The 27,942-nt window shown below is 49.6% G+C and overlaps 1 protein-coding gene across 2 annotated transcripts; it reads right to left on the bottom strand.

Annotated features, from left to right (window-relative positions):
• Positions 1–3,219: 3,219 nt before the first annotated feature.
• Positions 3,220–27,669, bottom strand: AXIN2 (axin 2). Of its 2 annotated transcripts, none has more exons than XM_033077053.2 (11): positions 27,625–27,669; positions 25,734–26,663; positions 19,595–19,735; positions 14,494–14,596; positions 12,487–12,627; positions 11,846–12,342; positions 11,572–11,754; positions 11,069–11,287; positions 10,475–10,570; positions 9,013–9,180; positions 3,220–4,964 (listed from the first exon to the last, which is right to left on the bottom strand). In XM_033077053.2, exons 2-11 carry the CDS (start codon positions 26,555–26,557, stop codon positions 4,838–4,840), a joined length of 2,499 nt encoding a protein of 832 aa, XP_032932944.1. In that variant the 5' UTR covers positions 26,558–26,663; positions 27,625–27,669; the 3' UTR covers positions 3,220–4,837. The 2 variants fall into 2 exon arrangements, with proteins under 2 accessions (XP_032932944.1, XP_032932946.1); XM_033077055.2 differs by having other exon boundaries at positions 11,572–11,751.
• Positions 27,670–27,942: the final 273 nt, after the last annotated feature.

Below are 27,942 nucleotides of genomic sequence, written 5' to 3'. Positions count from 1 at the left end.
AGAGCATTTGAAAGCAATGGGATAGGAACCTCATTTAAAGGCAGTGTGCTCCTTTCTTTTTTTTTTTCCTTTTTAATTAATGTGAGGTTGCTACAGGAATGGAGCAGTTGGATGAAGGTGTTTGAGGAACATGAGGTTAATGGAAGGTGAAGGAGGAAGGGAATACACTTGCCAATATGAGGCAGGCAGAGTGTGAACCAGCAGATGCTCCAGCCCAGCTGACTGGGAGCTGATTCATGGGTTTGGAAGGAATAAACTCCCAGGGCAGGGGGGAGAAAACAACCTCAGGGAGACCTAAGAAAGACTGAGGGCAGCTGGACGTGCTCCTGATGCCAGGAGCTGGGGGAAGGAGGGAGTTTTTGTGGTACTTCACCAATGCAAAGCATCCTCCACTGCTGGTGCCTTTCAGAGTAACATCTCTGTTCATGAAGGGATTTTTTATTTATTTCATGTTATTTTAAGCTCATGATCTCAGGGGCAGTTTTTGGGTGTTTAACACCCTTTGGGCTGTGGGGTGCCAAACATTCAGGGTAGAGAAAGAACAAAAGTGTTTCACTGGATCTGCTGTGATCAACCAGCGGCGAGGCCCACGAGCAAGGGCTGGGAAGTTTTGTGCGCCCAAATGCAGCCTGGTTTTTGCTGAAGAAAACCAAATGCAGGCTTCCAGGGCCCTTGTCCCCACTGAGAGAGGAGAACCAGCCCTGCAGCTGTCCCTCCCCACTCCCCACTGCTTCCAGCCTTGATTTGGGATGGAGCAAGACCATTGTGGCTGATCTCCACACGCCCCAACAAATTCCAGCTGTGAAACACTTGGGAAAGTGTTGCTTTTTTCCAAAAAAAAAGTGCCTCAGGGCTTGCTTATGATTCCCAGCCTCCAGGCTTCACATCCCAAATGCTCCCAAGGACTGTTAAAGGTCCATCAACACATTTGGATCGGGCAGTAACTGGGGCTGGTGTTTTTGTTGGATGGTGACCCAGAGCCAGCACATGGCTTTGAAGCTCCTCTGGCCACCACTCACCCCAGAATTACCCACCAGGGCTGAGGCCACCTACCTCTGTGGGTGCTGTGGGGCTTCAGCAGCGTTTCCAGGCTGCTTTGAAGACAAAAAAGTGCTCTAAGTGTTAAGATTTGAGCGTGTGGAAGGGTTGGGGGTCACTCTCTGCAGTGCCCAAGCCCTGCTCAAGTTTGCTCCTGCACAGCAGAGCTGCTGTTGTTGATGCTTCTCCTCTGGAAAGACACAAATCAGGACATTTTGGGTCCTACTTCTAGAAAAGAACACTAATTTGGGACATTTGGGGTCCCTTCTCTGGGAACAGACCCAAACTGGGACATCCTGGTTCTTTCCTCTGGAAGGACACAAACCAGGACGTTTTGGGTCCATCCTCTGGAAAATGATCCATGTCTGGATATTTTAGATCCCTCCTCTGGAAAAGGACCCATGACAGGATATTTTGGGTCCCTCCTCTGAAAAGACCTAACACAGGATATTTTGGCACCACAAGCAGCTCTGTGAGCACCTTTTTTCTGCATGAATTTACATGGTTTTTGTTAAACCTGATAAACTTCAGCTAAACTTTAAAAAAAAACCAAACCCACTTGGGTCAAAATAAGGTTTTTACTCCCTCTCAATTTTCTGTACTGTGTAAAAAACAATTTGGTTGGATGTTACTTTCAAGCTGTAAGAGCAGAACTTTCCCACGCTGCCTCTCCATTTAGCAGGGAACATGCCAGACCTGTAATCACGATCTTTATCCCGAGACAAGCTAAAAAACAAAATGTTTCTGAACTGCTGAAGGTAGGTGAACATTTTTCATAGTGTCACATATTAAGGTGGTGTCTAACGAGCTCCATGTCCCACTTATAATTGAAACAGAAGAGAGTATTCACTTTTCATTCATTTTAAAAAGACTATTCAAATACCCTTTCATCTCCACTAAACAGCCTGCCATGTATTTGAAGCCATTTTATATATTGTTTCTACAGACATCCAAAAAAACAGAGGTGAGTATTTTGGAACATTGATAGAAAGATGCAAAGGCTTGTGAGGCACTGAATGGCTTCAAGCTGCCTCAAACACATTCATCTTCCCAAGAAGAATTAGGCACAGTGTGATTCATTTTAATAGCAGAAGAAAAATAATACTACGATGTAGTGCTAAGTTCCCAACCTTTGATGGTAGACTAAAAAAAGAGAGAGAGGGGGGAAAAAAAAAATCTTTCTTCCCTTATGTTGTTGAAGTCTCCCTACACCCATCCGTTATGTCCAGCTTATCAATTAAGATGAACCCCATGAACTTCAGATGGTTTTTTTAAAACAAGGCACCATCCATTTAAATGTGTAAAACTTCCTGCAGCTCCCTTGAACTGCAGGATTCAGTCCCCAGCTCTGTGTACTCAGTGTGAAGTTGAGCCCTTTGATACAAGTTTTACTGATGTTTTAAATGAAGTCTTCTCAAACACACAAAATAACCCAGATAATTTAAAACCTCACAGAAAAAAATAGGGTGGAGAGAGGGGAGGAAGAGGAAAAAAGAAAGCCCTAGTCAGTGCCATTGGTGAGGCAGAAGCAAAGGGCTGGCTCTGGTTACCAACAGGACACACCAAAAGAGCTCCACAATTGCCTGCCCAGCATTTCCCACTTGAGCTGGGGAAGGTCTGGGCGACAGCTGGGAGACAAATCCATCCCTGGCATGGGCAGCCTCCCTGAGGAACAAATTAGCTGTAAAATAGAACCCATTTTGCCATCAATAAGGGTGAGAGGGAGGGAGCAGCTCCCAGCAAACCTCACCCAGTTCACCTTGGCCAACGTGAGCTGGGCTTTACAGAGCTGGGGCTTGCCCTGAACTTCACAAAGCTGAGTTTACCCTGGCAGGGCATGCAGGGGAGCAGTCCCAGCTCAATCACACCTGGGGGGATTGTGAGCATCCCCAAAACCCAACAGCAAACCCAGCAGGTATGCCCCAGCACATCCCCATGGATGTCACAGCCTGGCTCCCCCAGCTGAGCTCAGCAGGGCACTCTGCAAGCAGGACCAGGTTAAATGTGCAGGAGTTTCCTGAAGGAGCTGTAAATTATTTCATGCTCACACTGAAGAGCAGCTCCAGCTTTTGCCTTGCCTCCTTCCAGGGAAGCTCACCAGCTCTTTCCAGCTACCACCACAGATGAGAAAAAAAAAAAACCTTTTATGGTATTAAGGTTGAAAAAAAAGTCAAGACAATATTAATTTGAAAAATATAAAATTTTAATAAAGGCTACATCTCTTAATTACAATAATTATTGTACCAAGTAATTTTTTTTTTAAATGAAACTCTTTATAATGCATAATTTACAGTATAAGTAGAACAAAATGCCATGGCAAAAGTCATGAGTACAGGACTTGTAATAAAAGGCATAAAATATATTTATACATAAACCCCTTAAACAAGCAAGGGAAAGCTTGAACCCTGAATATAGGGCGACGCATGGTCTGTAACACCATGCAGGCACAGGTACTGTACTGATTAAATTTCAAAAACACTAGAGATAGTGTATTAATATTTCCACCATACATTTTCTACAATATATACAGACTTACACAAAGTAGCAATGGCAAACAGAATGCACAGATTAACTTAATCAACACAAAAACCCAACTGTTGAAATGCAAGGTCTTTCTCGGGAAAGGGTCGTTCTGCCCCAAAAACCCCAAAAACCTTCACCCACATCTCCCACAGCCCGTGGGTGCTCAAGGTGAGGCAGAGAAAAACCCAACCAACAAAAAAAAACCCCAACCAAACCCCAGCACACAAGGACTCAGACACTCCACACCCCATAGCAGTTACACAAGTAGTGCTAACATTGAACAGCTAAAAAACCTCGAGCTCTGTGGAATCCACACGGGCTTTGAACCTCGTGGGGAGCTCAATATGGACATGGGAATGGGATGGCTCCTTCTACAGCTCTCCCAGGCTCGGGGTTTTGCTCTACCTTGGACACCACTGAGAGCAGCAAGGAGAAACCTCACCCCACCGAAATCCATGGACAAAATCACCTGTTGTTGTTGTTGTTGTAATATTGCATCTAAATACAGTTAATGCTTAAGACCTTTATTTCAAATTAGAGCAGCATAGATTAAAATGCACCGGTCTCTAGATGAATGGATTTTTATTTCGGCTTTTATTATTATTATTATTATTATTAATATTATTATTAATAATATTATTTCTTTAGGAAAGTTTTATCTTCACTTGGAGAAATACTGGGCATGACCTCACTCCTTCCCTCCTCCCCCTTCAAAAAAAAAAAAAAAAACATCACGAATGCGCTCATCGCCAAACTCTTAAATTTTAGATAGTGGGAAAAACGTAAAAAAATAAAATAATCCTTCCTCCCCTCACCCCACTTCCCAGCCCCTCTCTTCTCCATTGTTAAAGCAGCATATCCAAAAACTGGACTTAAGGGAAAACAGACTGTTCAATAAATATCAATAAGGATTACTGTTAAGGTAAGCTATACACAGTTTCTCTTAGTCCATAGATTTCAGATCCCCAGGAAATCATATATTATGTATGGAAGTCTCTCAAACACGGTCTGCATCTCCAATAGCCAACAGTGGTCATGTTTCTAATAAATAGTCCAGGGTTTTTATCATCTCAGTACCCAACTCATGAATAATAAATGCCATTTTTTTCCTCTAAGGCTAATTCAGCAAAGTCTTCACAGACTTCACTTTTTTTCTTCATTGGTTCAAAACTTTTTCCTTCAGAGAATTTTTTTTTCCCCCTCTTTCCTTGTCATCACTACTGCTGTGTGTCCAAAGACTTTCCTAGGTGAATTTTCTGGAGAAACACAGGTGGCATCAATCGATCCTCTCCACCTTGCCGAGGATCCTTCCCTCGTACATGGGCAGGATGGTTTCATCTTCCCAGACCTCCTCGAACACCGCGCCGCAGTCGAACTCGTCGCTGGCCTTTTTGAAGTAGTATCTGTGGCCAAGAGAATTAAAACAGGGGTTTAAAATAAATAAATAAATAGATAAATAAATAAATAAATAAATAGATAAATAAATAAATAAATAGATTCAAAAGGTAAAAAGGCAAAGGGTGATTTGTTTTTTTATAAGCACGATGTTCCCCGTTTCTCCCTCCTGAGGATGTTCCTTGGGCGTGCTTAGGTCTGGTGACTTGAAAGCATCCCCAGGGATGTGGTGGGATGGAAGGAGCAGGGCTGTGAATGCTCCTCAGGGGTGACAACAGCTTCTCCAGTGAGTAGATTACACACACTGGCAGTGGGTATCCCCAGCCACAAAGAAAATTAGAAAGCGCGGTGATTTCTGGTCAAAATATCTCATTTAAAAATAAATAAATAGGATTTCAAAGCCAAGCATTCTTAAGGTTCCCCTCTCTCCCCACCTTCTTTCTTTCATGTGTTTTCTCGTTTCAAAGCTGAAGCCCAACATTAAAATTAGCAACTGTTATTAAAAGGATGGATGAAAAGCAAACCATCCCAGCTTCCTGCAAGGCAGGAGCTGAAACTCTGCGGTGTTCCCGCTGGAAAAAACATCCCAAGCTTGGAACAGCCCCATTCCCGGGTCCCAGCTAAGGGACACAAACTCCTGCCTCTGCTTCCCGAGGCTCAGGAGCATTCTGAGAGCCTGGTCCAGCCCCTGGGCTGTGACACGGGGAGGTCAAGTAGCAGTGTCCTGCATTCCTGCTCTTTTGCTCCGGGTCGTTAGATCATGAAGCCAACGCTGCAGAGACAAAAAGCACCCCCACCCCTCCTGTGTCAAACAGTAAGGACCCCTCTATTATCCTGAATTAGACCGTTCAGCTTCTTGATTAAAGGTTCCTTTTATCCCGTTTGGAGCTTTCTTCCTTCTAAGGCTGCTTAATTGCATATGCACAAATGAAGGGCTTCCATTCAGAGGGGTAGCATTTAGGGAGTCTGTCCGTCTGCCGCCGAACACCTCCTTGGAGATGCCTGCCTTCCCTTGGAAAAGGGCTTTGCCATCTGATTGCCAGGGATGGAAAATATTCCAGCAGATGGATTACGAAGAAAAAAAAATCTATATAAAAAAAATTATATGTATCTATAAAAAAATAAATTAATCCCTCCCCCGTTGTTTCCAGACAACTTGGGTTGGCAGATGTTTATAGGGAGAAAGGGGTTTGTAATTATGATTTTCTTTAGGATGGCAAAGGAGATCAAATGAAGCTCACTTTTACTACTAAAACTGGAAGAGCCACAGCAGGGCCTTGGAATCTGACATTTTTATTTAGTGGCTTGTTTTATGATGCATTTTATAAATAGTTACATCACCCTGCAAATCTCTTTATTTTCAGGGACATCAAAATTATTTTGGTAGGGGGATAAAAGATCCCTTTTTTCAGTCAAAGAGATGAAACCACCTCCAATTAGCCCAGGTAGGGTTAGGATGTATTTTTGTGAAGTCATTCCAAGCACAACTGACACATGTTGCATCTTTAATGGCTCAACAAGGAAAAAACATTATTTGAGTCCTTCAGAGCCTGCATTCATGGAAGTCAATGGCCCAAGTCCCACCAACTTCCATGCTACAGGTCAAGGCCACAATTCCCCAGGACAGCAGCCTTGAAATAAACCCAAAAAACCCAAGGAAAGTTTGAATGAATTACAAAGAACTTTCCCTTCCCTCTCCCCTGTCCAGATAACAGCCGCTCTTCCCAAGAACTTCCTCCCCAAGCCCAAGCCCTGGCTGTGTTTACAAAATTTTTATTTGAGAAAACACGCTATGACCTTTTACATAATTACAACCTTATTTCGCAGAGAAACGGGGAAAAATAAAAGGAGAAGGCAAAGCAAAAAGAAAAAAAACCAAAAATCCACCCCCACAACATCTTCAAAAAAGTCACTCTGCTCTTATTTGCTCAGCAATGGGCTTTCCATTGAAACATATTTTATGTGGCAAGCTTTGCTCCTTTTTTTTTTTTTTTTTTTTAATTTTATTTTTTGGGACATCTGGCACCAATCGAGGCACACGGGCCCAGCCTTGCAGCTCTGTTTTGAACCCCTGCCATCCCCAGATTACCCGACACCACCCACTTTTTGCTGTGCGTGTATGTTTGTTTTTTGTTAACGCCATCAGTATTAAATCACTGCTTAATTCCTTTTTTTTTTTTTTAATTTTTTTTATTTTTTTGGGGGGGTGGAAAGCCAAGGCAGCGCTTCCCCGGCGGGGCTCTGGCATCGCGGGAGCCCGAGGTACCCGCCTCGCAAACTGATCCAATCAATAAAGAATTTGGAGAGTGGAGCATTTCTGCATGTCTTTGTGCATTAAATGAAAGGCAAGGGCTTCAAAGACATGCTTATTAAATGTGCCTTAAAAAGAAATCAATGCCAGATGTGACCAAAGTAGCCTAGTTAGTGCCTGCCCGTAACACACACGCTACTCCGGGCACTGCGGACCTCTCCCCTGAAGGTCACCCGCAGTTTCACTCAAAGTCCAGCCAAAAGTCAAAGCTTAGATCAAAATGATTCCCTGGAGGTACACACATTTGTGTAATTAGTTTCACCTTGTGTCTGTGTAAGATAAAATACTGGGCACGTACCCAAGTTCCTTTTATAAATTTCTGTATTGTCTTTACCCAGGTGTAAAGGGGTGAGATCTAAGCAAAATGTTGTTTCATCCTTGTCACTCACTTAAAAACATTTTCTAAAGTAATTACAGTCCGACAAGGCACAAATAATTGCACCTGGAGGGGCTTTTGGGCCACAGAGGTTTTAGGAGCCTAGTCCTGCACTTGGGCATCGCATGAAAAATGTCACAGAAAACCAACAAACATTAAAAAAAATTGGGTTTTTTTGGGGGATTGAGACTACTCAGCCACTGGGCAGTGGCAGAGCCTGGTGAGGCCAAAGTGTGCAAATGAGGAGGAGCACAGTGGGACAGGCTGTAGGAGCTGGAAAATGGCACAAGGGTGCCAGAAGCCCAGGAATTATCCTATAGGGTGTCCAGGTTGGGTGCACTTGCAGGTTGGTGCCATCCAACAGCAGCTGGGTGGGCTGCAGAGATGGTTTGGAGAGGAATTGGAATATTTCAGCCCTACTGTGGAAGAGCCATGGAAAGATCCCCCAGCCTGAGAGTGCCCAGGGTCACCAGGTGGACTTTCCACACCTAGAGAGAGGTCAGGGATGGGGCAGCAAGCTGGGAATTCCTTGTACCAAACCAAAATGACCACTTGCAGGTTAAATCAGTTACAGGGCAAGACACCCAGCTCTCTGAAGCATCATCAAATTCAGTGCAAATTAAAAAAAAATTTAAAATAGCTGGAATGTCCCTCTCCCACTCACCCTGCAGGAGAAGTGGCCAACAGAGCATCCCAAGAGTGCCCAGATCCACTGGGAAAGGGCAGCCAAAAATTGCCAATGTGAAGCTATTGCCATAGCTGAGCAGAGGCAGCAAACTGAGCAGAAGAAGCAGCAAACTGGTTAAACTGGGAGATGGGAGCTAGAAACCAGAGCAGCAGGGTTTGTTGGTGGTTCTGAGGAGGAACTGGGTATTGCTGGTGGAGCTCTACCTGCAGGGCAGAGGTTTTTTCCCCTCTAATAAAGAGAAAGGGAGCAAGCTCCATCCCCATGTCCCTCAGCAGCATCATCCCAGCACATCACTGACCTCATTTATGGCCACACCATTGTAAAAAATAATCAAGAATGAAATAATTAAACAGTAGGTAAAGCAGGAGGCCAGCATCAGATGAACTCAGACCCCAGTTTGGAATCTGAATCCATGCCTTTGCCACAAAGCCATCCCAGACTTCCCTGGTACTGAAACTTTGGAGAAGGGCTGGAAAAGGCTGGGGAGGAAGGGAGGAGGGGGCCCTGCAGCCAAGGCACCTCTCTCCATCTCCACATTGCTCCTGCTTTGAGTGGGAAAGGCTAAGAAGATCCAGAGCCTCTGAAAATCCAAAGTGTCACTGCAGCATCCCTGCAAAATACCTGCTAATTCTTTTGACTTGTTGAAACACACTAAAGAACAAACAAATCACACATTCTTACCTGTAATTTCCCTTTTTGCTCAGCTGTTCTTTAAAGTGCCCAAGTGTCAGGCTCTGGGCCTTTAACATCCTCCTGTAGGGAATTTCTTCTCCACAAAAAAAATAGGTGACAACCAGCTCACCAGACTGGGAGGTGTGAACAACTGGCAGTTTCTTTGGCTCTTTGTGACTGCAAAACAGAAAACACACACAAAACCCTCTATTTTCCCGTTTGAAGACAGGCTGTTTCACCTCACTCCAACCAGCAGTGGAGTTGGTGAATGCTGTCAGAAATACCCTGGGTGTGACCTGAATATCAGATATTCCTGTACTGCCTGGGAATTTGCTGGGATGTGTTTGCACAGCCCTGTGCTGCATTTCCACAGTGGGAATCACTGAATGGTTTGGGTTGGGAGGGACCTTAAAGATCATCCAGTGCCACCCCCCACCTTCCACTGTCCCAGGGGGCTCCAACCCCAATGTCCAGCCTGGTTTTGGACAATTCCAGAGATCCAAGGGAGCTGTTCTGGGTACCCTGTGCCAGCCCTGCCCACCCTGACAGGGAACAATTCCTGCCCAACATCCAACCTAAATCCAGCCTCCTTCAGCCTGCAGCCATTCCCCCTTGGGATGGATGTTGGGTTCACCCTCCCCAGTGAGCCCCAGGGCTGCACCCCCAGGATTTTAAAACCTCTTTTCATCTGCCCTCACATAAAACATCTCCCAAGCTTCCTCCTCATGCCCAAACCCACCTGCAACCACCCAAAGCAAACCCAGATGCTTCACCTCAAGCATCCAGGTAATCTTATTTTTTCCCAGTGAGGATAAAATTAACTGGATTCTGCCATTTGCGCCCAAGCAACGCTTCTTAAAGAATAATTAAAACAATATTACCCAGCAAAATGGCAACACTCTAGTGAATACCATGCAGCCAAATCTACAACTGCTTCTGAGGCAATGTACACTTAGCATGTCAAAAGGTCACAAAGTGTTAGTCCGCAGTAATTTAGTCTTCCTAATTTGTTCTAAGTCTTTGTAGAGTGGTTTCAGAAAAAAAGCTGCTAGCAAAGACAGCTGGTGGACTTAAGGTCAACCAATTAAAAATGAAAGGCTCTAGTCAGGTGGCTCAGTCTGGACTTCAAACATTACTCATTGCTTAAGATGAAGAGGGTAAGAAAGAAAACTTTAATTATTTAGGCCATTTTAGACCTCTCTGTAGCAGATTTCTTGTTAAAAGAACCATCCTGTAATTAGACTAATCCAATCTTTGTCCACTTTACAGGAATGCAAGTTAAAAAGAGCCAGAGACAAGATTTGAAAATGTTTTGTTCTTTCTTTAAGAAGAATGTTTGAAAGGCGAAATTTCAGATGTAAGAATTTCCTCTCCTTTCAAAGTGCAATCCATTTAATGAAAATATAATTATGAGGCAGATATATATGTGTGTATTTATTTCCCAATCCTTTTCTGCACGTGCAATACTCACTCTTCTGTCGTTAGACTTGCATTGCAGAAAGGGGAGCTTCCCCCCTGGATGGCAGCGGAGTGGTTTCGGTCCCTCTGCTGATTTGAGGTTGAACATCTGAAGTGGGGAGGGGGAAAACAAGTGGGGAAGAAGGTGGTGAGGGGGGAAAAAAAAAGAGAAAAAGCAACTTTAAGAAAAAAAAAAATTGTTGAAATACAATCTTCTTAATTGAAGTCTCCCGTGGGTCGTTAAGTTCGCTCTTTGTATCAAGCCTCACATGTTGTAAACAATCAAAGGGAGAATTAAAAATGCTGTGGGCTAATTTATCCTTCCATACCCAAATGAACGATAACCAGTCCAATTCCCCATTTGGTACAGAGCTGGAGCCTGTCCCAGAGGAAAAACAGGCAAATTACAGCCATCAAAAGAGTGGAAGTAACAACTATTGGTGCCGGTGCAGGGTGGGGTCGGAACATGGAGCTCATCCTCCAGCTGGCTGTCACCTGTCCCCACGGCTGTCCCTCTGCCTGAACAGCCAGGGCACATCCACACCCACCCCAGCCAGCCTCCCCCAGCCCCGTTTGTCCCCAGGACCGTCCCTGCCGTGCCCGTTACCGTGGCTTCTGCGGCTTGGAGACCTCGGCCAGGCGGCGACACGCTTCCTCCAGCTGGGCCAGGGTGTTGGGGGGCGTCAGGGGGGGCATGGCGGGGTCCTGCACGAAGGGGTGGGCGGGCTGTGCCCCACGGGGGTGGCCGCCTGTCCCCCAGGGGTGGTGGCGGCCGGGGGCCCCCTTGGCGCAGTCGGAGCTGTAGGCCTTCTTTGTGCTTTGTGTGCTTGGGGAAGGGAAGAAGTCGGGTTAGAAAAGCTGGAAAATATGACTTTAATAGCAGCTCCTATTCTGCTCGCTCCCTCTCAAAAGTCTGTCATAACATGAAAGGAGGTTTATTGCCAAAAACATGACATTTTTGTGGTTTTTCTGGTTCTGCGGAACAGCTTTTATATTAAACCGGAGGAGCAAAGAGTCTCATTTGTTTTTAGCGATTGTAAAAATAGACAGCCCATGTAATATATAAATATTTACCGGGAGCGATATTGCTGCAGACAGCTGCGTATTTACCTATGGGTCTTGTGCTTATTTTGTCTCTCGCTCTCCAGCATCCACTGCCAGACGTTCTGTGCCCGATCTGCTTCACCCCCTGGGAGCTGCACCCCAGCAGGGCCGGGCAGGGCTCCGTCCCCGGCCGCCGGACCCACGCTGTCCATCCCTCGGCCCGGCCTCTTCAGCAGCGTCCCCGTCCTGCTGGTGACAAAAAGGGACACGAGCTTGTGATCAGCCCCCATCCCCATCAGGATGGTCTGGGGAGGGTGTGACGGAGATGCTGGTGACTTACCCAAAGGGCTCCAGCGGGGAGAGAGGCGGGTCGGTGTTTTTGGGGTGCCCCTTGCACTTGGGGTAGCAGTAGTAGTCCGCACCCGCCGGGCAGCAGCACTGCACCCGCTGCGCCGCCTCGGCCTCCAGCTGCTCCTTGCTCTTGGGCACGGTGTGGTGGTGGATGTAGTGGTGGTGGACGTGCTTGGTGGTCTGCTTGGTGACGAAGCCCTTGCCCAGCAGGGCGCAGGCGGCCAGCGAGGCCGTGCCGGGCGGCAGCTTGCCCGCGGGCAGGCGGTCGGGCGAGCGGGCGCGGGGGCTGTGCCGGCCCACGCCGGGCGATTGGCAGCCGGGGGTCTTGAGCACGCGGGACAGGTGCTCGTCCAGGATGGCCTGCGGGTCCTCCTCGTAGCTGCCCGAGGGCAGCAGCGACAGCGCGTGCTGGGGGTGCTGGGGGTTGGCCACGTCCCGACCGCTCTGCAGGCTGGCGGGGAGCTCCGCGCCCTCCTTCTCCTCGTCCTGCCAGACAAGGATGGCAGGGGGTGAATGGATGGGGCTGGGAGCTGGCGAGGCGCGCGCCAGGATGTCCCCCCCGCGGGCAGGGAACGTCCCCTCCCGCCAGCCAGGCCGGGTGGCACGCGGGGCTGGCAGCGCTAATCCTACCTCCTTGATCTGCTGCAGCCTCTCCTCCAGACAGTCCATGGTCTCCTGCTCCTGCTTCAGCTTCTCCAGCCGGGAAATGAGCTCGGCGGCGAAGGCAGCTGGCTCCACCGGGGTCATCTCCTTGGGAAGCCGGTGGGTCCTCTACAAGGAGCGGGGACAGAAGGCACAAGGCAATGTTTAGCGGGCGGCGCGGGGCGCGGGCGCTCGGCCGCTGCGGCATCGCCGGCCCCGCTACGCTTGTTGTGTCTCCATGTTTGGATGAAAAGACGACCGCAACTAGGCATGGTCTGCTCTGGATTTTTATGAGCTAGTGCAGTGGCCTCATGGAGTGACATCCTCCCCACCAGCGTTTGCCTTCGGCAGGAGCAGTTGGTCGCACTCTGAGGAACCCCGCTTGTTCTCTCTGTAGTACAACCAGCCCATCAGTAGCTACTCTGAAGTAGAAAATCTTCAAAGACTGTTGTCAAACATCAAAAAAAAAAAAAAAAAAAAAAAAACCTCTGAGGTGGGAGGGAGAGAGACTTTAACTAAAGGAATAAAGTGAGTATAAACAGAAAGGAGTTGGAAATTAAAAAAAATAAGATGGGGGAGAAAAAGGGAAAGGAGGGAAAAAAAAAAAGAAAAAAAAAAAAAAAGAAGTCAAACGGTTGCAGATCAGAGAAGTGCTGGTAATTTATTTCCTGGCTACACACTGGGCACCTTTGAGGTAGTGTTGTCTCAACAGTGTCCTAGATCTCTTCCCCCCCCCTCCATCTCTTTGTACAGAAAATGAAGAAAGCTGCTGCAGGCTAGCGGTGCTACACTGCTGAGCTTGGCTGCCTCAAGCAGATCTATCAAGGGAAAAAGGGAACATCTCCAAATCAAGTGCAGAATATAAAAAGGCAAAATGTGAATTTCTGCCAAAAGAAGCAAACATGGCAGGAAAAGGGGAGGAAAGGGAAAAAAAAAAGGAGGAAAAAGAAACCACCCACTTGACTCTGCCCTCCCTCCTGCCATCCCCACACACCCCACTCCTCGCCCCCACTCTCCCTCTTTCTCCCCCCTGAAAGCAGAAAGCTGAACTGCCAACTCTTTCACATACTACCCACCAGATGAGGTGGGGCCTCTCTCCGGCAACCACTTAGCTCCAGAAATGATGTGAGGGTAGAAAAAGGCCACTCTGCTGGAAATTGTCACTCTTACACAAGCTGGCTCTATTCAGTCCCTGATCAAAGCACTGCCTTACAGAGAAAGTCGATTTGCACGCCCTGGGACAAAATAATCTAATTTACAAGCTCAGGCTATAGAACTTTCTTTAGGAAGGAAGGGGAAAAAAAAATACCAAAAAGAAAAACCACATAAACCACCCCCCCACCTTCCACCAGAAATATCATGTATGACTTCTTGCTGCTTAAGACAGCAGAAAGAGGAATTTTAGCATATTAATCTCAAGACAAGATAAGTTTATACTTGTCTGTGTAAACAGTTTATTCACTGCAGGAATCGAGAGGCTGCAAGTCAACTGAATTAGCAAGTCAGCGAGTTAATTTTGAAGAGCAGGGCAGCAGCACACATCAGGTCCCCTCAGTGCCAGGCTGGATGTGCTGCCAGTTCTCTGTTTTGGGGGAACCTGCTTACCCCCAGCTCTCACAGCGATGCACACGAGGCCAAACCTTGCTCAGCACCACAGCAGTGTCAGGATGGTGGCCACAGCCAAGGTTCCCACCAGACCCAACTGGGACATATCCACTTGGGATTTAACCAACAGGGCAAATTCAGTGCTCCTGAAAACTCCTAATTAGCAGCTGGTTTCAGGAAGGTCCAAGATGTGACTGTGCACAAGGAGAGTTTTGGAATGATGCTGAGAGCACATGGCTCCTGCCCAACACCCAGCAGCACCTCTCCTCTGCCATCATCCTGGCATGGAAATGCTCTCCTCCCCTGCTCCCTTCCTTCCATGTGTGCCTGTCCCCAGCCCCAGCATTTCCCATGGCCCACCCAGAGCTGGCAGCTCCTGCCTGGACTCACCGGAAAATGAGGTAGAGAAACTTGACCGTTGGCCTTGACGCTGCGGTGCATTTCCCGCTGGAGCTGCTTCTTGCTCCCAATTCTGTACGGGGGGATCCCATCTCTGCACATGGAAGAGAGGCCACTGTCAGCTGGGGCTGTCCCCATGCTCTCAGACACTTCTCCATCCCCTCTGGAACCACCCAGGCAGCCGCATGCCCTCGTTCCCAGAGGTGCCACCCGAAGCCTCGAATATCCAGCGGTGTGGGAAGTGCCTGTGTCACCAAAGGATGCACATGGACGTGCAGTAATTAAGCAAAAGCTGAAAACCTGAAGGCAACTCCACATGGGCAGACATCCAAAGATCCCATCAACTTCACTTCCAAGGCTCTTCCAACACCACGTTTCTGCTGCTGACCTTTCATTTTAAGTTCTTCCCCATCCAATTACGCTCTCTAGGACCACAATGTTCCTCAAGCTCTGGAACACCCCATGAAGTGCTGGCACAGTGGAAAAAGGAGGAGGCTGAGGATGGATGGCCTTCAGGAGGCTGCTCCCCATCTCCAGTCCTATGTCAGATCCAGGATGTTTCCCCTGCCCTGAGGCTGGCCAGTGCAGGACACCTGGAGGCAGGAGCACGTCTCTGGACAGACATTGATGCCCACAGCCACCCCAGCTCCTGCCAGGAAGCCACAAGGAGAGAGCAGGCCAGGAGCTCAAGGCTCTGCAGTAGGAACAGCCCCCTGCACATCCCACTCCAGGCACCACAGGGCATCTTCACCCAGCCAGGCTAAAAATCACCCCAGTGAGGATGAAAGGGCCTTCCACAGACAGCGGAAGAGCATGCCTGGAGATCCTGAATGTCTAATTCCACCACTTCCCTCAGACTGCCTCAAGAACCTTGATCTCCAGTGCAGTCCCTTTCATCCACCTGCCCCCACACCTGACTCATCTCCTGAGAGGAGAAAATAGCTCCAGCCCAAGGAGGAGCAGACAGCTCTGGCCCCACGCTGGTGTCAGAGGAGCCAGCGTGGCACAGTGTCCCTGTGTGTCCCCTCCCGTGGCCACAGGGATGGTGGGCACACACCAGAACACCTTCCCACACACCATGTCCCTCCCCTGGAGGAGGATGATCAGATGCACCACTCAAAGCTGGCAATGGCAAAGCTCTGTGAAAATCTCCAGTTGCCATTAATGAGCAAGACTAAGCTGCAAAGCCTGGAGTGAAGGATCAGAACAATCCCATCTTAATAAACTTGGAAAAATCTTAATAATAAAAGTGAGCATGCTGAGATGCCACAAGATGAGCACCTCCTCTAGACACAGGGTTTGAGCACATGTGACATGGAAAGTGAAAGGAGCTGATGGTCCCCATGTCCCCTCTGCACAACACACACAGCCACTGGTGGCCACCAAGCACCTCTGCATTGCTCCATGGAGCATTTCTGCTCCACAAAGCCATGGGGCAATGGGGCTTGGGGCACATGACATGTCTTATTTTGGGGAGAATTAGGGAAAAGCAAATCTAAGGTGAAGACAAACCCACCTGTACCTTCAGAGATGTGTTTGTTAACTGGGGCTTCCCAAGACAAAGACTTCCAGCACAGGGAATCCCCAGTAAAACATTTCAAAGGTAAGTAAAAATTCCAGCATGAGCATATGAACCCATGGGATGAGTCCCATTAACACAGGCAGTGGAAAAGGAGCTGTCCCCTGCCCATGAAGTCCAAGAGGCCAGGAGGAGCAGGGAAGCAGCTGAAGGGCTGTGTGTCCATCACAAGGACAGAACCAGGGGCCCTGCAGCCCTCCTGCAATCCCCACCTCCCTGCAGAGATGCTGTGCCTGACCCCTCTGCTGAGACACACATCTCCTTGTGGGGCATCCCCCAGCTCCACTGGGACCATCTCTGCCCAAAGGGACAGGACAGGACATGGAGCAGGAGAGGGAACTTGTAAAGGAGGAGGAGGAAAAGCAATGCTGACCCAGCAGTGCGGGTTCCTCGCTTTTTTAAAGATTTGCCCTCTCTCAGGTTGATACAAGAACTGCTCCTTCCCCCTAAAATTCCTCTGGTTACAGCAGAGAGCCCCACATCAAACCTCCAGCTTTCTGCTTTCACAGCCCTGCCTTGGCAGAAGAGTCCTGCAACTTGTAACAGCGTGCAGAATTAAAAAAAAAAAAAAAATTAAAAAAACCCAGAGGTATTTCTCTGGGATGGGAAGGCAGTTTGGGAAAGTCAGCCTGGGGAATGGGAAGAGACTTTATCAGCCACTTTGCTGAGTGCTGTCTAAACCCTTTCCTAGAAAAGGGAGGGAAAATGGACAAGGCCATGGTTGAAGTGACCCCTGGCTGCAGGAAGGACAGATGGATGGAGCTGGAGCCACCAGCAAGAGATCTGGGGGGCAGGGGGAACCCTGGTGCTGCAGCAGATCCCCCAAGCAGGGGAAAGTTCCTTTGAAATGAAAGGGCTGAACTTGGCCCGAGGTTTTGGGGCAGGCCAAGGGTTAACCCCAGCTCTCCAGGTGCCACCTCTCCCCTGCTCCACCAGCCAACATTTGCACTCACTTTCTTGGCCACTAAAAGCTGAAGAGCTACAGAGTTGAGGCACTAAATAGTAGAGTTTAATTATAAACATTTCAGCTAACCAGGCTGGGGCTAAGCCAATCTGTTTCTGGGGGAAACACTAGTTTGAAGTCTTCTACCCAGTCAGCTGCCATTTAAGCTGAGCCAATTATCTTAGCCTTTTGACTCAGATGTGCCTGACCTAACCTGAATGTAGTTTTACTGCTGCTTTGAAATATCAGACTCATGCGCATATGCATTCACTCCCATCTTCATTTGGCAACGGCTCTGAAACAAGCCTCTGATCTTGCCAACATCAAAAGCCTGGTTTGTAAGATAAGGTAATATTTGAAGTTTGCTCAGCAGCATTCCCCTGTGTCCAAAGTAAATCCATAAATAAGATATAAGCAAATAAAAAAAAAAATCCCCTTTCCTTCCCCCCCCCCCCAATCAAGAAATGGAAATAGAAATTTGCATGATGCTTTGTGGCTATTACAAAATATATAGGGACAGACTGATCCCTGGCTTCTGGAATAAAATAAAAAAGGCAGATTATGCATTATTTGGAGATTTCTCCTAATCCCAGTGCAGTTGAGACTTAGGTTTATTAAAAAAAAAAAAAAGCTCCAAACTCACTTCACTGCTATGTCTGACAGACTTTTCCAGAACAAGTTTTTCCTCTTCAGTTGATACCAATATGAGCCAAAAGAACTAATTTGCATTCGTGCTGCTGGAACAGAACAAGGTCCCCCATTCCAGGGGGATAAAACCTGACAGGCTGAGAGCACCTGGGTGGGTTTGTGCCCCCAACACCTCTGGCTCCCAGCAGCGCCTGCCAATCCCAGCTGTTCTACAGAGATGCTGGCAGCAGCATTCCTCCTCTGCAAAGCAACTTTTACATCAGCCTCAACTTCCAGCCCAGCCTCCAGAGCTGCCAGTTCACCTCTCCCACTCCCAAGAGCACCAAAAGCAGCACCCAAAACGCGGTGCTGGTGCCATGCTGCAGGAAATGTCCCCCTGCCACCCCCGGGCCTCCCCGCCGCCCCCCAGCCTGGAGCTGCGGGCAGTTTAATCAGCCAAGCTTCCCCAAACTCTCACAGCCTGCACAGCCCATTGTTACAGCAGGAAAAAACAGGCAGCTCCTTTCAGGCGCTGCTTTATGGGGAGCTCCTATTCACTTGTTCAAGCAAATTTCAAAGCGGGCTGCTGCCCTCTCATCCCTGCTAAGCTCCCCTGGACTAACAATGGGCTGAAAGCGATTCAGTTAAGCCTTTCATCCACCATGCACTTTATTTCTCACTCAGTGCTCTCATCTGTATAAGGCCTACAATTGGCATTGCTGTGAAGAGAGGGTATAATCCTAGCCCTGTGAATCCCAAGTGACCCTACACTGGTCCAGAAATGACTAACCCAATGAATGCTCTGTTGACACATGATCACATACAACCAGAGCCAGTAAGAAGAAATAAAGAAGTCACCCTATGATTCAGCTCTTTTATTTAATGCCAATATTGTTCAATAAGGGAATCTGCTGGGACAACAAACTATTTTTTTCCGTAATATCAGTTCAAAACACACATGTGCGTTAAAAAATAAAAATAAAAAAGGGCTTTTTGTTTATGCATCGAGGATTTTTGGCAAATCCCGTTTTCCCTTGTGCATCTGCATGCATTTTGACTTCAAAAACCCAGCATGAAAATCTCTCTGAGGAGCACAAGGACCACTGGACATGTCTGACACAGACACTGGAGAAGTCTCACAATGCAAGACCAGCAATGCAGCACTCTGCTTACAGGTGGGCTCTTCTAGAGCACTTAAAGGAAGATCACAGAACACAAACAGCAACATCTGCCTTCTGCTCAGCTGAAGAAAATGGTCCTTAGGAGCACTAAGTGAGCCTCACTGTCCCCTCTACAGAAACAAAAACACCATTTCTGTGCTGCTGGGGCAAGCAAACTGACAGTCAAACCTCACTCCCAGCTGCACACTCCTCAGCAGCCAGGAGAAGACAGATCCTGCAATTCCTGGGCTCAGCCACAGCATCATCTCTCATGCCTGTATGCTCCTGGAACACCAAGAGCTGATCCATGCAGCTCCATCCACATGGCTCTTTGAAGACTGCCCCAGCCACACTAGATGAGCAGCTATTTGCCCCTTCAGGTCACCGGCCCTGTTAATGTACATTCTGACGTTAATGACAAATGTTAATTACAGAAAGTACTTCCTACAGGAAGTAATCTCCTCTTTGATGACTGATAACTAGTTAAGGAAGCCTGGCCTTAAGACAAAGGCTCAGGGAGATTCATTCACTCCTTGGGTTAGTCAGGCAGCACCATGAGCCAGGGCAGAACATGTTTGCTCAGCTGCAGTTGCAAAATGGCAAGAGAGGGATTCAGGATTTCCCTGCATCCGATACCTGCGGCGACGGCGCGAGAGAGAGAGAGACAGAGGCTGCCATGCCCTGCTTGGGGCACACACCCCCTTTGGGTGATGCCCAGGGAGCACCAGCTCAGCTGATTTACAGGTGTCCCACCCCAAAAGGTGGCCAGCAGCAGGTACTCACACGCTGCTGTCCGTCATTGACATGGAGTCGTCCGTCAGGGCATCGCTGGAGATTTCGCTGTCGTTGGCGCTGGTGGCCGGCGCGAAGACATAGCCCGAGTTCACGTGGTAGGGGTTAACAGGGTCATTCCTCTTGAAGGACCTGGCACAGGAGAACAGCAACTCAGTTACCACAGCTCAGCCTTCATGGCAGCACCATCCTTATGGGAACCACACTCAGCACCCGCTCAGCCTCTTCAGAACCAACTGACCATCTGCTCAGAGCTCAGCCAGCACAATGCCTAAACGCACCCACAGCACAGCTTTAAAGACTTTTAGCATCTTCCAAAGTGCTCCAGAAAATCCCAGGAAATCCCATCTGCATCCTTTGATACCCTGAAAATCTCAGTCCTTAAGGCTTGGTGCTGCACTGCTGAGGTCAGCAGTTTTGCTGTTGGCACCAGTAGGGAAAAGTCCAAGAAGTTCACAGCTCGAGTCCCACTGAAAGTCACAAGGAACCAGCCAACAATGCTTAGTTCTAGTCTCAAGATAAGGGTTAGGATCCCTTTGGAAACACAAGTTATTGGTATCTCTGTTGCCTGAACCAGGAAAGTGCCTGGAACAGGAGCAGGAGCCCCACGAGTCAGAGGCACAGGGCAGGGCTGAGATCTGCTGTCCCAGGCTCAGCCTCCCAGAGATGGGTGCCACCTTCCTGGCACTATAAAAACACAACAAAAAGGCCCAGCCTTTAGGAGAACCTCCTGCTGGTGGTTTTTTGTGTAGAGTTGGGTGAGGAAGAGGAGGATGGATGGGGACATGAGGAGAGGCCAGCATGTTGTGTTAATGGGCACATGGGTTACTGACCCCAACACCTCTGGCTTCACCCAGAAAACCAAACCTAAAGCCCAGGCTGGATGTTAGAGCTGAGCACCAGGAGCAGCTCTGTGCAGAACTGTGGGCAGTGACACAGGCTGGGATGGAGCAGGGCCAGGTCACCATGGCAGGGTCAGTGCATGGGGGCCCTGGGCATCCCCCTGCCTCCACCATCCAACTTCCCAGCCAGGATCAATACACACATCCTGGCAGGTGATAAGGGGATTATGCAGGGAGGTTTGAGAGCTGCATGTTAAGGTGCACATTTTGTTCCTCTTCCAGGGCAAGATGGGGTTGTTAAGCTTCTGCCTTTGTATATCAAAGCAAAAGGCCTTGTCATCTGATAAGGACTGCTGATTTTAATAATTAGGGCCACTTACCCAGGACTTGGGGGCCTAAGGAATGTGCCAGCAGGCTCGGCAGGTTTTTTTTAAACGGGCTTTCCATCTCCCTGCCCCCCTGGGGCTGGAGGGACCAACTGGGTTTAAGTGACAGCAACATCCTCCCACTGCCCTGCTCTCACTCTGCATCCTCATCCCTGTGCCCCAAAAGCAGGAGCAAGGTTTACGTATTCAAAAAATAAGGGGAAGGGGAAAAAAAATGAAAAAAGGAGGGGGAAGGCTGGTGGGGAAGATGGGCCTCTCTGGTATGAGCAGCGTGGGGCTGGCTGCAGGCAGGTATTCAGCCCAGCCGGGGCTGCATTCCTTTCCAAGGAGGCCAAGGCATTTCTGATGGGGAGATCAAGATGTTAAAAAATATATATCTGGGAAGAAGGAGAAGAAGAAGAAGCAGGGGGAAAAAAAATGAGATAGTAAGGAATGCCACAGGAAAGAAGTTAAATCTTCAAAGACAAATTAATTCCACATGTGGGTGAAAGCAAAGTTATCCTGCTGCTACTACAAGAGTCCCTCTAAAACCCTGCTCTGGATCAGGGGGATGTGCAGTCCTAGAACCCTTCCTGGGGTCCTGGTGGGCTTTTGGGTCAATGTGTAAGGGATACAGCTTGCTGTGAAACCATCTCAGCTGCTGGGAGTGCACCTGAGGAGCACAAGGATGCTCTGTGAGGCTCAGGATGCTCTGTGAGGCTCAGGGTGTGGATGCTGCCCAGCACAGGAGCAGCACCTTGCTGGGAGGTGTCTGTCACCCTGGCACACACAGGGGATGGATTTGCCATGCTGTTCTCACACAATTCCTGCAGAGGCTGGGCTGGGGGCGGAGGCAGCAGGTCCGTGTGGGTATGGCACAGGGAGAGGGAGGTGTGTCCAAACATATAATTAGAGAAAGTGGCCGGAACTAACTCATCTTCCCAGCAGCACCGCAGCATCATTCACCTACCAACACCTCGTGGACAAAACAAAATAATAACCCCTAAAGCTGACATATTTTTAAAGTGCTCATCCCTGCTCCGCATCCAACACCACCCCACAAATCTCCCCCTCCTTTCTGAAAACCAGTTCTGCTACATTTAATGTTTTTGGATTTTCTTTTTCCCCCCTTTTTAATTTGACCACCTTACTCCAGTAATTGCGCCCAGATGCATCAAGTTGCCTGGGAGGGTTTTAAATTCCAGGGAAAGCGGTGGTCTCCTGCCACAGATGCTGCACACACAAACACAGCCCAGCTCCAAACTCAATATGCAAAGTGTTTTCAGCTGTCAGGTAGCAGTTGCTCTGGAGCTTCAAGGAGAATGTCTGATCTTTCTCAGCCTATTCTTATCTTGATGCAATGACACACAGCATGTAACTCTCTCTCTCTGCTATGTTAGGCAATGGCCATATCAGAGGTATTATCATGCCATGAAAATTTCTGGGGGGCTCCTGGTCATATCCCCTCTTATGAGGGTGCAGTTTCAGGTGGTTTGTTTTCATTGTCAGATTGCTTTTAGAAATAAAAGCACAGGTCAAACCACAGACTTACAGAGAGAGAGAAAAACTGTACAAGGAGCAGTTGGAGGCAGCACTGAATCTCATTAAGTATTTTCTTGGGACAAACATCACTGGGTTTAAAAAATTTTTTTTAAAAAGGCAAAAAAACCCACACATGCACAAACCTGAAAAAAAAAAAAAAGTATATTTTAACACAACTATGTTAATCACAGCTTCCATGCTCTAATTGTAGAACACTGCTTGGAGCATAGCTTTACAATGGCATCATTTACTTTGATAATTGAAGCCAAACTTGGTTCCAATAACTTCACACACAAGGAGCTGCACCAGCGGGTCCTTTCAAAGGCCAGGAAGCTCTGGGAGCCGGCAGAAGGCCATCTGCAAGCCCCAGCCTTCCCCCAGCAAGGCCAGTCCCACTGATGTCCCAGCCTAATGGGAGGCAGATGAGTCCACCTTGGGCTGGACAAACCCACGTTACCCCGGCGGCACAGCAAAGGAAGAGGCGCTCTCTGTGTACACAAAGTCGTGCGTGATAAATTTAGAAGTGTGTATAAATAATAGCTGGAATTCCTGGAGCATGGGGCCAGGTCCAGCACAGCAGCATGGGGAGGCCAGTTTTAACCACACCACAGCCCAGAGGGGAGGGGAGTCGCCTGGGAGGATGAGAGGGAGGTCCTGCTTTTAAAATATTCCCTGTATTAGGGCTCCAAATACACAGCCAGCAGTTTGCAAGCGCCTGCTCCCCAGCCAGGTGCAAACTCTGTGTTTTCACTTGACTTCTCCTGTTCCTGTCTATCACCAGCACTGGGGCCAAAGTCTTTCAACTTGTCGGGTTGCTGTGGTCTCCGTTTGCCGTGGGTTTGGCTGTGACTCCGTGCCCTGGCATTGCCAGGGGGTGTCCCCTGCCAGCACCAGGCTGGGCTGGCACCACTGTGCTCCCACTGCCAGGTGGGCTCAGCCCAGGCTCACCTGGGCTGGGATAATCACACTGAAACCCACCAGAGAGAATGGCCAGAGCCTGCACAGCTCTTCCAAACCAGAGCACACTGAGCAGAAATTCCTTAATTCCAACACACACATGAGGGAGGTGTGGTTTGGCCACTCACCAGGAAAGACTTTGAGCAAGCTTCAGCTCCAATCCTAGCCACGATCCTAAATGCTGAGTGATGAGAGATAACCCATCCATATGCTCATCAGCTTCGAGCACATGCACGCACAAGTGGCTTCACAAACGGGAGGAACTGAGCAGCATCTCAGCTTGACCTCCCCTCTCTCTGCATTGAGATCCCTTGGCCCCATGGAGAGCAAAAGCTCCTGGAAATTCAACAGAAGGTGATCAAAGCAAAACGCACTACCTAATGTCCTAGGAGGGTAGATCTGACATGTGAGGAGCAAGCTGCATTAATCCCTGGACAAAAAAGAAAAGAAAAGACGGGGGGAAAGAAAAGAAAAGGGAAAAAAGCCCAGCACTAATCAGGCAAGCAGCTCTGGCGCTGCAAGAGCTCTCCTGGACAAGGCACATGTGGGTTTAGCAGGGCCTGCAGCTCTGGTAGAACATACAGCCAAGCCCTTCCAGCTCTGAATCCCAACAAAGGCTCAGAGATAAAAGCATCAAACATCCCCCTCCTGGAAAGCCAGCGAAGGGCAGCAGTTCAAACCAAGTTCTGGAGAACAGCAGATGCTCAGGCAGGAACGCTGAGGCACGAGAGGAGGATCCCAAAGCCCTGCACAGAGCAGCTGCCAGCGCTGCAGGAGGGGTCTGGGATGGAGAGCATCCCTTCTGTCCCCAGCACCTCCATCCCGGCATGGAGAGCATCTCTTCTGTCCCCAGCACCTCCACCCTGGGATGGAGAGCATCCATCCAGCACCTCCATCCTGGCATGGAGAGCATCCCTTCTGTCCCCAGCACCTCCATCCTGGATGGAGAGCATCCCTTCTGTCCCCATCCCGGGATGGAGAGCATCCCTTCTGTCCCCAGCACCTCCATCCTGGATGGAGAGCATCCCTTCTGTCCCCATGCTGGCATGGAGAGCATCCCTTCTGTCCCCATCCCGGGATAGAGAGCATCCCTTCTGTCCCCAGCACCTCCATCCCGCCCCGCTGGCAGGACAGCCTCGGGCACAGCCAGAGCACCAGAGGCTCCGGAGCATCCCCCGGGGCAGGGGGACCCTGCCAGCCCCCCACGGCACCAGCCAGCCCGGCACAGCTGGGATCTCTCCGGGGGCAGCAGACCAGCGCTCCAGCAAAGCCTCCCCGGGAGAAGCCTGATGCCCTTTGATGTCCATGAATCACAGACACACTCTCAAAATTCCTGTAAACGAGATGTCAAACACTCACCATACCAACCCCCAGGCTGCCGGGCCGGCGGAGGAGAGCGCACATCTGCAGCAGAGCCCTCTCCTCTCAGCCCTGATTCAACAATCCACATTTATGGCAAGGGTGGGGAGAGGAAAGAATACATTTTCAGAGGATTATACAACTCATCATTTGCTCATCAGAGTCTCTCCTTCCCATCCCCCTCTGCACTTGGAGATGGCTCTTACTTTCCTCACCCTCACAGTGCTGTGCCATCAACATTTCCAACAAAAGAGAAGGGTCTGGCAATGCAGATGCACCCCAGGAGCAGGGCACAAGGACACCCCGACACTGCACAGCATCCTTGTGGGCACAGCCACCTCCTAACGAGCCAAACTGATCTCACAGCCAACATGAGAGCACCAAAGACCTACCCAAGATCTATTACTCCACACCTAGAATGCCTCTACCACCTTAAACACTCAACTTTCAGGTATCCTCCTGCATGCACTGGCTCGGAGCCACCCTAGATGGCTCTGACATGACACCAGCACCCCACGCGATGGAGAAGCTGCACATCACACATCACACACACAGAATCAAAATAAAAGCAGATTCTGCCCAAGTTGCAGAGTTTGATGCAGTCAGTGCACACATTTCCTCTTCCACGACCGCACAATTGCTTCCCACATAACCAACATCGTTAAACACCGGTTGATGGTGGAGTTGGGGAACTGGTAGGTTACATTATTCATGTGTCTCTATGATCCACTCCACTGCTGCTCTTAATAGGTTTGAAAGTTGAACCAATAATTAACGCATGTCCGGAGGACATAGTTGCCATGAAGTTTTTGATCTATAAAAGAACTGAAAGAGCCAATAGGGCTTCAGAGCACAGGATCTTGTTTTCCTCTGTAGAGGGGGGAAAAACCCCACACTCAGACAACACCCCACAAATTCCAGTGTTTGGAGGTGTGGGGAAGCAGCTGTGCTGCCAGCCCTTCAGGAAGCCCTGCCTCCCCTCGATTCCCACCCAAAAACCTTCTGAAAAACACTCTCAAAGTCCTTAAAGTTAAAACAAAGCACAATTTCCAGGGGCTCCCTTACCTGTATCCGTTCTCGATCGTTTCCGTGGCTCTGACATTCGCTGTAACCCTCAATGTCTTGCTGGATAGTCCAACTACCGAAGGCAAGATTTTATTTTTAAAGTCTGCACAGCTCCATTCCTCTTCTTCATTCAAGGTCGGGAGATAGCCACAGACAACTTTTAAGCTCCCCAGTCCATTGCTGTTGATGTAAGCGGGATTCTCTCCTCCACTCCGTACATATTCGAGGTATATATCAGAAGTTAAAAACATCTGGTAAGCATTTTCCTCCATCACAGTCTGAATCTCAGTCTGTGCCTGATCAAACATGATGGAATCTATCTGCTGCTTCTTGATGCTGTCCCTTATGTAGGTCTTGGTAGCAGGTTTGAGCTGCTTGGAGACGATGCTGTTGTTCTCGATGTACCTTTTGTAAATAGCTTTGGCTACTCGCAAAGTTTTGGTATCCTTAAGGTCCATCTGCCTGAAGCCATTGCAGGCAAACCAGAAATCTAAGGTATCCACACACTTTTCCCTTTCCAGAAAGGTCCGAAAAAGATAGGCACCATCTTGATCTCCCAAGAGGGAATGCAAGGATTTGGTCCATCTGGCCAGAGGGGAGTCTGGGGACGCGCTGCCCTCCGGCTCCCCGAGTCCGTTCTCATTCCTCCGCGGGGCAGGAGGCACCGGCATGGCCTTGAAGCTTTGGCTTTTGGCGAGGAACGAGCTGGCGAGATGCGGGCATGGTGCTTCTCCTTCCTCCCCCGGGACAGGGGGTCGGGGGGCGTCTTCCCTGAAGCTGCTGCTGGGGTCGGGGAGGTGGGCGAGCACCACGGCGCTGCTCATGGCTCCGGAGCTCGCTGGGGAGAGGGGCTCCCAGTGCTTCAGGAGCTGCCTTGTGCCTCTGCCTGCCTCTGCCTGGAGTCAGCAGGGGATCCTCGGAGCCTCCTCTCTGCAAAGGGAAAAAAAAAAAAAAAAAAAAAAGGGGGGGGGGGGGGAAAGAAAAAAGGAGTATTGATCTAATCAAAACCAGATCCTCCCAACATCAAAGGCAAAAAGTAAACAGGCTTTTCAACTCCTCACAGTCAAAAAAAAAAAAAAAAAAAAAGGGGAAAAAAAAAAAAAAAAGAGGAAGAAAGAAAAGGAGAGAGAGAGAGAGGGAGGCAGGGCAGAGGGAGCGCGGCTCTATCGCCAGCCCGATCGCGACTATCAGATCCGCTCCGCTGAACTCCCGGCGCACTTTTAGCGGGGCGGGCGCGGGGGTGTCAGCGCGGCCCCCCCCGGCGGCTCGGGGCGTCCCTGCCCCGGCATCTGCTTTCCATTTGCCCCTCACCCAGCCCCGCTCCGCCCGGCCGCCGGTGTGCCCCCCTCCTCCAGCAGCGATGGTGGGGCGCTGCTCTGCGGGGATGGGCTGGAGCAGGGACCCCCCCCCTCCCAAAAAACAGCCCCGGCCCTACCTGGGGCATCCCGGGCCCCCCGCATCCCCCCGGAGCGCAGGGCAGCTCCGCTAAAGGGGCAGTAAATGGGAAGGGGGGGTCGGAGGGGGGCACCCCCAGCGCCGCGCTTCCCGCCGTGAAAATAATAATAATAATAATAATAATAATAATAATAATAATAAACCTGCTCCAGAAATGGCGACGGGGCTGGGAGGAGGGAGATCGGAGGGGGAGGAAAAGGGGGGAAAAAAGTCCGGAGCGACTTGGGAGCCTCCGAGCCGCCAGCAAGAGCCGAGCCCCGGCGGGCACGGGCAGCGCGGAGGCTCCGCGCCCGCGGAGGGCGGCAGCGCGGGCACCGCACCGAAAAAATATTGGGAAAAAAAATAAATAATGGAAGGAAAGAACTGAAATTAGGAGGAAAAGCCCGTATCTGGAGCAGAAGGAGCGGCGGCCGCCGCCCCCGAAGTTGCCACTCACCGCCGAGCCGGAGCTCGCTGCGCGGCCCCGCCGCTCCCCGCCGCCGGCAGCGCGCAGGCTGCACCCGCTCCCCCCGCCGGCCTTCCTCCTCCTCCTCCTCGCCTTCCTCCTCCTCCTCCTCTCCTCCCCGGCGGTGCAACCGCATCGGAGAGCATCGGGGAAAGAGGGGGGTAAAGGGAGGGGGGGGCTGAGAGGGAAGGAGCCCACTGCGATCCGCGCCTCCCTCCTCTCCCTCCCTCCCCTGGTTATTTATTTTATTTATTTTAAATACAAAAGCGCAGGTCCCGCCCCCCCCTTCCCTCCGCCCCCCGCCCCGGG

This window comes from Catharus ustulatus, chromosome 20 (assembly GCF_009819885.2).
Source record: "Catharus ustulatus isolate bCatUst1 chromosome 20, bCatUst1.pri.v2, whole genome shotgun sequence".
Classification (NCBI taxonomy): domain Eukaryota; kingdom Metazoa; phylum Chordata; class Aves; order Passeriformes; family Turdidae; genus Catharus; species Catharus ustulatus.
This window is presented reverse-complemented; position numbering and strand designations above follow the sequence as displayed.